Raw genomic sequence first — 10764 nt, 5'->3', positions numbered from 1 at the left:
TTGAACGGGGGGATTTGAAAAAGTGTTTTTCTGTGTATGCTGGTCAAAAAATTTCTTTTTCTTGTAAAGACCCCTACTGTTCCTAGAATTAATTTCTGGCTACGCCATCGCATCATTTAAATAAAACAACAAAACAAGATAATATTTCAGTTTGTTTATCGAAGATTCCAATTTTTTCATAGTGATTCGATTATCCGGAGGATTCGATTATCCGGAGTGAAAAAAAATGATACTCCGGATAATCGAGTCCGACCTGTATTAGTAATGACACTACTACACTACTATTTCAAACAAATTCTGATGGAGCTGCTGATTTTCACAATGCTTCCTTTTCTCAGAAGCAAGGGAATATGGGTACTTTTCAAAAACTACCACGTCACAATACTAATAAAAAAAACAGTGTTCATGTGGGCGCCATTACCTAGTCCGTCTGAGTATTGGTCCTAGTAGAGGGGAAACTTGGCAAAAGCCAGACCGAGGGTTCAGCCAAATATAGACCTGAATAAAAAACAAATCATTTGTTCCATTTTTATTTGACTATTTTAGGTGAGGATTTTTTCGAAAAGTACTTAAATAGTAAAACACAACAAATACTTACCATGCGCCGAAACGATCAATCATTTTAAGGTAGTCAAGCGAAATCTTGGTTAAACACGGGATATAATTTATTAGCACCGGCTCAGGCAAGCCTAAGGAGTTAAAATCTCTTCCATGAAATAATTCGAATGAAAATTGCCTTTTCAACTTGTTGCATTTTATTTTCTTCGTATCTAACAAGATGTTTATCAAACACGCAAAGCGTGCTTCATTTTATCATACTGCCGCTGGAACCAATTCTTCTTCTGATTTTGGACTGCTGTTGATCCTGAAGTAAATGTCACTTCCTGAACCTGTGGATTGTAATGAGTAATTTTTTTCAGTAAATATCTTTTGAGCCATTGCACATTATAGAAATATACTGATTCTAATTCATGAAACAAGTTTCAGTTTATTGCATAAAATTCTACTCACATGAGCTGGTACTCCACCTTCCTGTTGAGGGTTCGTTTTAAATGTGTGTTGCGAATCTGGGTTTCGATAGGCCTGTTCAGGTGGCAATTGCTTCTCAAACTTCTGCTCTACTTCATGCTCTAAACCGCGGCCAATATCCTCAGATCCACCGACATCGGTATAGCGCTGCTGCTGATCTTCATATTGTTGCGTATCTTCATATCCATGAGGGATTTGTAACTGACCCTGGTTCATTTCATCGTGATTGCTCAAATCTAAAAGATTGTCATTTTTATAAAATTATTATTATAGCTTTATTTAGGAGATTTTCAGCCCTAGGCTGGTTCATCTCCGTAATTTTTATAAAATTAATCTGACTCATATTTGGACAGCGAGTATTGCACTTTTGAACATATTCATCGCCTTAAAAAGCTATCGGATCAGGGGCAGTGGAGGAAGTATTCCCGGAGCAGTGGATCTCCCATATACAAAAAGGGCGACAAGTCTATTGACTGTTGAAAATGCAAAATTTGGCTATGTCGGCCAACTTGCGTGCAAGTTTGCCGACTTGTATGGCAATTAATTTGCTGAATTTGCCACAGAATTCAAACTTCATGTGCATAACAATACTTATCAACAAAGTTCATAATACTTTCGATGCTCAACAGTAATTTTTAGTGGTTTAGGAAAGTATTGTATTGTGCCATATAAGCGAAACGAACTTTGGAATGAAAAGTTAAAGTCATATTTTGCATGCTAGGTGGACTAGATCACAAAAAAAAATCATACTTTAAATTTCATGAAAACATCTATGAGAACAGTGTTTCATACAACTTTGGCGACCTGTAGCTAAAAATTGTGATGTGCTGGAACATTTCTTAGAAGGGCATCAGTTAAAGCAACCCCAATTCTAGAGACACATAATTTGATCTTTGAGACACTCAAAATGTTCATATTCAAAATGTCATATTTGTTCCGCTGTGCTATCGTGCGAGCACAATTTTGAGCGCCGCATTCAAGGTACTCTTATAAATGTTATGTCGCCGTCTACCACCAATTGCTAAAGAATTCGTTGAGCAATATCAGGCATGATTTATAGGCGAAGAAGCAATTGCGGACCTACATATTTGCCATCCGCCAGGTGTTGCTGAAATGCCGCGAATACAATGTACCCACACAAAATTTGTTCATAGATTTGAAATCGGCCTCTGATACAATCGATCCAGCTCTGTTGTGGCAGATTATGCACGAATACAGTTTTCCGAACAAACTGATAAGATTGATCAAGCCGACGCTGGAGCGAGTTATGTGCATAGTCCGAGTATCAGGAATACTCGAGTTGCTTCGAATCTCGCTGAGGGTTACGGCAAGGCCTTTCATGTTTACTGTTCAACATCGCGTTAGAGGATGTGATAAGAAGAGTGGAGATAGGCACGAGTGGCATGACGACATTGATATTGTATTGTAGCACGAAATTTTGGGACGATGGTGGAAACGTACATTCGACTAAAGGCTGTAGTTAGGCGAATCGGACTGGACATCAATGTGTCGAAGACAAAGTACATGATAGCAAGGGGCTCAAGAGAAGGCCTGGCATGCCCCTTACTTCGAGTTCATATTGACGGTGATGAAATCGAGGTGGTCGAAGAATTCGTGTACCTCGCTAAAATTGGGAGATAGCGATAGGCCGGGCATGTCACTAGAATGTCGGATAACAATCCGCTAAAAATGGTTCTCGAAAACAATCCGACCGGCACAAGACGATGGTGCGCAGCGAGCAAGACGGGTCGATCAAATTGAGGACGATCTGCGGACGCTTCGCAGAATGTGTGGCTGGCGACAAGCAGCCATGGACCGAGTCAAATGGAAACGACTCCTACGTACAGCAGAGGCAACCCAGGCTTTAATCTGACTGGTAAGGTAAGTATGTGTAAAATGTTTAGCGTGAACTTCTAAGTTTAATGACAGCCCATAACAGCATTCTCGCGACAGCTAGCACAAGTAGACGAAGACTGCTACAATCCTAAGGTGGCTGTAATGTAAAACAGACCGTTTGGCTCGCTACGGCATGATTACGTATGCTGCTAGCTGAGTTAGTTAGGCAGCGATTGTTCCAATACAACCAACATTCAAGCGTGTGTGCACAATTGCCATTACGTTCCATGTGTGATGCAAAACGTACAACAGCAAGTGGCCGTGTTAAAGTAAACCGGGAACCACGGGAAGGAATATGTTTAAACTCAAGGGTTATAACGCTAGTCCTGTTTTAGTGGGTCGACTCGTCAAGTAATCCACTCCTTACATGAGTTCTCTTCCCAGGGGTATGTGTGTCGTAAAAACTCAACTACCTAAACTACATCATGTAGAATAGCTGCATCAAGCAGCTAGATAGTAGCTGGCAAAATCGCTTTAAGTTGCTGCGAGATTTTACGATTTTACGAGTGGTGATAAGACTCCTCTTTGGGGTATCCGCGAACCCTCAAGTAAAAAAGAAATTTGAGGTGGGATTCGAACCTAGGGTAATAAATGCGACCGCCCCTCAAGGTCATCTCATCAAGCTGAAGTTGGGGGGCTTTGATTGGAACAATTTATGTATTGCTGATCGTAAGGAGTTTTTTGGCATTTTGAATCGAGTGATTCCATTTGCGTTCCGGTCAACATTATGTGAACAAATGGATGCAACTGATTGTGATAACATCCGAAAATCGGTACAAAGCTGTATACGTCATAACCAGCAGTAGATGGCGCACTGAAAGTATCCACATAGCTCATTCGCGTCGAACAAGGCACCGGGACCCGATGATATCCTGAATGTTGCCTTAAAAGCGACAGTAAATGCGAATCCGAACATGTTCAGAATCACGATGCAACGCTGCATCGAAGGAATGCAAGGAATCTTCCCGGATTCCCGGATGTATGGAAGCGACAGAAATTGGTGCTACTACCAAAAGGAAGAAAACCACCAGGTGACCCGTCGGCGTATAGACCTATCGGTCTACTAGATACGACGGGCAAGTTATTGGAGAGGTTGATTCACAACAGGCTAGTATCGTATAAAGAGAGTGCGGACGGCCTGTCCAACAACCAGTTTGGATTCAGGAAAGGTAAATCTACTCTGGACGCTATCCAGTCGGTCGTTCGGACAGCTGAGGTGGCAATCGAGCATAAAAGGAGCGGCATCCGTTACTGCGCCGTTGTCAAGAATGCGTTCAAAAGCGCAAGCTGGGAAGCAATAGCACACACACTTCACCGCCTCAAGGTACCGGTGCAGTTGTGTAAGCTTCTAGAAAGCTATTTCAATGGTAGGATTCTACTGTATGACACATAGGAGGGACAGAAAAGCGTTCGAATTACCGCGGGAGTACCTTAAGGTTCAATCCTGGGCCTGCTGTTATGGAGCGCGATGTACGATGACGTACTAACGCTGCTTCTTCCGACGGGTGTTAAAATTCGCCGACGATATCATCCTAGTGGTCTATGGTGAATCAATGGAGGAAGTAGAGTTGACAGCAGCGCACTCTATTTCCATATTTGAGGAATGGATGAAGTCTAAGAAACTAAACTGGCCCGTCACAAGACTGAGGTGGTGGTGGTCAACAACCGCAAGTCCGAGCAACGGGCGCTTATCGCGATAGGTGACTGCACCATAGAGTCCAAGCGATCCCTTAGGCATCTTGGGGTAATGATCGATGCAAACTCAGCTTCGCTAGCCACGTTGAATATGCCTGTAAAAGAGGATCTACGGCTATAGTGGCACTTTCGAAGATGAAGTCTAACAGCACTGCTGTTTTTGCCAGCAAACGCAAGCTACTGGCAAGCGTGGCGCTATCCATACTAAGGTATGGAGGACCAATCTGGTCAAAAGCGCATAGAACGAGCAGAAACCTAATGCGGTTGGAAAGCACGTACAGGATCATGTGCTTAAGAGTAGCAAGTGGATACCGGATGGTATCTAAAGAGGCCGTGTGCATCATAACCGGGGGATGACGCCCATCGGGCTCATCATCAAGGAAGATGTTCAATGTTTCAACCAAAGAGGTACCAGAGGAGTTCCCGACACGTGTAAAGAGGAAACGCTCAGAGGTTGGCAGCAGGAATGGGATAACTCCACCATCGGCTAACACCAAATGTGTCAGATTGGTATGGAAGAAACCATGGGGAAGTAAACTTCCACCTGACGCAGTTTCTGTCAGGACATGGTTGCTATAGACAGTACCTGCATAGGTTCGGGAATCTCCTACGTGCCCCAATTATGCTGGTGTGGAGGAAATAGCGGAGCATGTCGTATTCGAATGCCCCCATGTTGTGAGAGGTCGCATGCTCGTTACATGCGGAGGGGACACGTCCCCTGACAATATTATAGAGAGAATGTGTACGGATGCCGAGTGCTGGAATGCAGTATCGACGGCTGTCACCCACATTATGTTAGAACATTATGTTAGACAAAGAGTTGGCTGCAGAGGATTAGCCCTGAGGCTGGTCTCTTGTAACATTGTTTAAGTCGGCTAGGAGAAGCAGTTTTCCTAGGCTACTTTTGCTACACGTGTTGTGCTATATGCACTGGTCCCTCCCCGAAGAAATACCATAAGGTGGTTCTGCCCAAGTAACACTGAAAACATCTTTTTAAATAACAGATATCAAATCGTGTCATATAAGTGTAATATAGGCGAAATCCATAACATCTTTTGTATTATTATTGCTATATAACAGCTTTCAACAAACATATAGCGTTGATAAAATAATCGGAAAGTTAAAGCTTGTCCTAGTTAAATTATTGTTCTATAAACTTAAATATAACTCTATTAAAACTTATGCTTCATATATTGATGTGTATAGATTTCATGTTATAATAATGTTTATTAAATGTATTTTACACAAGATTCAAACTTGACGCATTTCAAAACAAGAATAAATCGTAATAAATTATTGCCATCAATTTTGCCTGCTTATAATAACAATGCCTCTAAACAATCCATAGCGTCTGCAGGTTCAAAATAGTGTTTTACACTCGTATATCGTATATCTTTTTGATTATCATCTTTGCCAATTGAATTGCCATGCCAATTCAATGCTATACTTATGATTTTTCCAGGTACATTAGGTCGGAGTATTGTGCTCTGAATTAGGTTGATGTTTGTTATACATACAAGTAAAGACGTAACAATAATAGTTTCGACGGTAAAGATCTGGAAAAATCGCCACGAGCTGATATTCGAACAGCTGAAGAAAACACGAGATCTTGAAAAGAACTGCAAGTTGGCAAATCAAGCAATACAACACTTCTAACAGAATCCGATGCCTTGCTGCCTGATTGTAGGTATGCACCACAAGAATTCACCTACCTTTTCAAATGGAGACAAGGTTTTGGCAACAAATTCATAAAATAACCACTTCCTGACGCAGCGGATGAAGTAAACAGTATTAAAAACAGATAAAACGCTAGATCGCAGAAATGCGCGACTTTTGATTACCAATATTGTTGAAAAATAAACAAAACTGACATATGAAAAGAGATGTTTGACGTTTGACGGATAAAAATCATTCCACCAAACAGGAAGCTATATTTAAGTTATTTTGATGTTATAATTGTTATCGGAAAAACAATTAAATTTATTCTGAGAGAGTATGTTGAAAATATGCTCTCAAGATGTATTATAAACGTAAGAACAAATTTTGCGAGAATCGATTATAAGGTTGTTATTAGGATATTATTATAACGTAATTTCAACTTATTTTCGAATCAGAACGAAAAAATTCACCTTCTGCTAAATAAATGAAATCGATTACAGCACCGGCTAAGAATATGAATAACTATGTAATATTATGCCAGCGAAGCTGCAATCAAATATTTTACTTAATTGGATTCACCTTAGTATATTATGCGGTGTAGGCATGAGATATTTTAAGTAGAGAAACATTTTAATGTGTAATCAATGCTAATGTAGAGCATTGCTAAAATCAATTTTAAAATCAACCGTCCGAAAACTTATCACCAGCGCTGTAAGCTTTATGCAAAACCTGCCATATTGTATCTTTGTGGGGAATGAAATAAATTTCACGAAACATCAGAATTTGAGAGAACTTGTATTGCATTTTGGACATTTTATAATGGCGGGTGAAATATTGAAAGGTAAAATTGAAATCTACACCATAAATTTCAAATCGCATCCTAAACATCCCTACTATTCCTGAATATGATACACTTCCAACATTTTTCATCTTAGTATAATTCAGGATTAGAGATATCCTAACGTTGAAATCATTTTTCTAGATGGGGAAGCCATTATTTTTTTAATGCAATATCATTTTCGTTTTTCTGTAAATTACTAGGCTTGCATGAATTCGACATGCATCTGATTATTCAGTAACGAAAATGTTTTTTGAAAGGTATATTACTTGCAAATAGCTTTATTCCAACCAAAACATTGGCCTGAGTTATTGATAAACCAGCTTGTGTCGTAAAGATGTTATTTGTGGTTTTAAATAACTCAATACCAACAAATGAAATATTTCACTGTTTACACGTGTTCTATGTATATTTAATGCTGGAAAATAACTTTATTATAACTTAAAATCATTCATAATCTTATTGTTGTCTTTATTATGTTGAAAATAAGTCTATAAACCGTCCATTGAATGTTAATATATATAGTTGATAGAACTATAAGATGTTATATAAGCCGCCATTTTTTGCGCTTTTTTAGCTATACAAGTGTCAGATATATAGTTAATTATTCCAGAAAAATACAACAGATGATGTACTAAACGTGAAATAATAACTCATATATAACTAGCTGTGTTACTTGGGTGGGGAGATAAGGGTCTGAGGCCAAGGGTCATGTCGATGCACTGTACACCACTTGAGCAGTTCAAAAAGAATTGCTCAAGTTCAGTGCATGGGATGGTTTTAGCGGGTCGTCGTTGGTGCGTCATCCCCGCATTCCCTGAGTTACCTTACCAGGGGATCTGTTTGCAGATTTCTCCCTTGTAAAAAAAAAAAAACAAAAAAAAAGTATCCACATAGCTATCTACCGATTCGATGTGTAAAATATGTTCGATGAACGTATCCCAAGTGCTACGCTTGTCTGGTCGCCCTCATTCTTACCTTGAATTGTGTCTGCTTCGACATAGTGGCCATAATGATGCTCTATAGTTTGGACTTCCTGGTTCATATCCATAATCTCTGAAAATTCTGCGTACTGCACAGTTGGAAGAGAGAAGTACAACAAAAATAATCAGATTTGTCGTAACCGATTATCTTGAAAAAATGACTCACTTGTAGATGTTGAGCTTCGGTTGGTTCGTGTAACATCTCTTCAGGGAATGGAGCCAATGGCGCAGAGTAATACGGGTTTGATGGCTGCAATGTGCTTGTAGTTGGAAATGGAACCAGCGCAGCCGAATGAAATGGATTTGTGTGTACAGGAACTGGTGTACTTGACGAAAAAGCATACTCATTTGCCCTAGAATGGTACTCCAATCCAGGCTCCAGTTCAGTTGCCTCCTCGTAGTTGTAATCGTCTGATGTAATTCCTTGATCTCCACGAGATTCTTTTTCATTCTTCCCATGATTTACCGTTTCATACGTCAATTTACCTTGGTCACTATTACTAGTCATTCCCATGAAATGCGTTTCTTCTGTTTCATTATCGGCTATCTCTTTTAATGTTTTCTCCAATTCCGTTTGTATTTGTTGGTATAATTCTATATAATTTCGTTCCGGCTTTCTGTTCGGAAGCATTGACATTATTCCACTAGTGGTGGTTGGTAAAGGTGTTGTTGTAGTGGTAGTTGTTGTCGTTTGAGTTGTTGAGCTATCTTTGCCTTGGGTTCTATTCCTTACCAGTGACATAATGTGGCCTCTTGATGACGTTGTAGCAGCCGAAAGGCTTTCAACAAACTGCAAATCATATTTAGGTTGTTGATCGTATGTACTGCCGTAAAATTCGTCATTGTTTGTTTGGGTTGACTGATGATACGCCAATGGCTTGGGTGTAGATTTGATCATTTCAATTTCCTGTTGTGGTTTGCTTGGCATTTCCACAAAAATTGGTGTGTGAACTTCAATTTGTTCAACTTGTTGATCAAATGTTATGTTCACTTTCTCGTTATTCAATCTCACTGAAGGTTGGGTTTCAAGTTCGAAAGGTTGATGTTCGTTCATGGAGTTAGCTAGTTCTACATGAACAGATGGCTCGAGAGAATCTTGACGTCTGACGTATTCTAATTGATTTGTTCTTTCGTTGTATACTACAGCGCGATTATCATCTTGGTTCACAGTTTGATAGACAGATTCAACAAAAACTGGTTGTTGCTGCTGTTGGTACGAAATCTCATCAGCGACTTGTACATCAGAAAAATCGATTGGTTGATGTGATTGATGGACTTTGTTCAGCTCACTTGCGGCTTGTTCAATAAAGAAATTGGGATTCATCAGCTCCTGTTGCGTTCGATGACCTTGTTCTATATCCTCGATCAACTGACGAGACATTCGTTCTGTCTCATCATAAACGTATTGCTGTTTATTTCCAAAGTAGCTATTCCAAGTATATCCGACAGGGACATGATAAAGTTCGTATGTCACTAGAAATAATTTGATCAAAATTAATTTCCTCTAGAAGATCATTTGCGCCTACCTGGTATGAACATATTCGCCATGGTTTGTTGGTGCATCTGCATCATTTCATTGTGCTGTGCCACCATCCTATTGTAGTTTTGACGGAACATTTCAGCAAATGCGTTCACTTCATTCGGATGTTGTTGGGACCATGGGACAGATTCATGTGGAATCGAAACTTCTTGAAGTCTTTCATTATTGGAAGAACTAAAATTGCAATCTATGATATGTTTATTCCTTATAGATACCAATTGATTATTACCTTGCAACATTATCTTGCGTATAGCTTGAGTGAAATTCTTGGAACTCGTATTTTTGTTCTTTTAACTGACCCGGTCGAGCGAAAATACATGTACAGGACAAACCTATTACAATAAAGCTGAATAAATTCAGCCGATCCATTTTTTATTACGTCTACCAGATGCAAAAGCTCAAAGAAACTAGCTCAGTTAGGAAAAAATCAGCACTTTAAACTGCACTCACACAATAGTGAATAGATTATTCGTAGAAGCGTCGACATAAGCCATGAGTATATAGGTCATAGAGGCTATCTCTTCCCCGAAGCCTTGCTATTGATGCGTACATATGTACGTCTGATGAGGAATCACATGAAACGTCATATATTGATAAAGCTTTAATCATAACAATTATAGTTTAAAACATCATCGATCTACGATGTATTTGGTAGACTCTAGTCTTCTACTTTTAGAACATACTTCAGAATGATTCGATCGATTCGGCTCTCAGATGCATTCTGGAATTAAGGTACTCATATACCTGAAAACAAATGTTTTGATCTCTCTCGATATTTGGAAGGCTTTTGATCTAAATTGGCCAAGAAATTGGTGTTCAGTGATCGCATTTCGAAGTTGAGTTGTGACTATTGCTGGAATCAACAGTTCTTCCAATGATATTATGGCTAATGTAACTGTAATAGTATGACTTCTAGAAACTAACTTATGGCGTGTCTGCGGATGCATTATGCTGGATAAATTAGTTGTGTATTCGTGCCTAATTTTACGCGTTTCTCCTTTGTTATGATGATTTCAACTCATTTGGCAAAATTGCCAAATACCTGGAGTTAAAGAGTATTGGACAAAACATTTGCATCTTTTTCAATTTGCCATACAAAATTTTCAATTCTAGAACGCTAGATC

At 39.4% G+C, this 10764-nt stretch overlaps 1 protein-coding gene across 1 annotated transcript; it reads right to left on the bottom strand.

Annotated features, from left to right (window-relative positions):
- Nucleotides 1–732: 732 nt before the first annotated feature.
- LOC5565479 lies at nucleotides 733–10064 on the bottom strand. The gene is made up of 6 exons (XM_021857197.1): nucleotides 9870–10064; nucleotides 9627–9814; nucleotides 8267–9573; nucleotides 8096–8189; nucleotides 1012–1265; nucleotides 733–890 (listed from the first exon to the last, which is right to left on the bottom strand). Exons 1-6 carry the CDS (start codon nucleotides 10007–10009, stop codon nucleotides 786–788), a joined length of 2088 nt encoding a protein of 695 aa, XP_021712889.1. The 5' UTR covers nucleotides 10010–10064; the 3' UTR covers nucleotides 733–785.
- Nucleotides 10065–10764: the final 700 nt, after the last annotated feature.

Source organism: Aedes aegypti, unplaced genomic scaffold (genome assembly GCF_002204515.2).
Source record: "Aedes aegypti strain LVP_AGWG unplaced genomic scaffold, AaegL5.0 Primary Assembly AGWG_AaegL5_hic_scaff_91_PBJ_arrow, whole genome shotgun sequence".
NCBI classification, from domain to species: Eukaryota; Metazoa; Arthropoda; class Insecta; order Diptera; family Culicidae; genus Aedes; species Aedes aegypti.
This window is presented reverse-complemented; position numbering and strand designations above follow the sequence as displayed.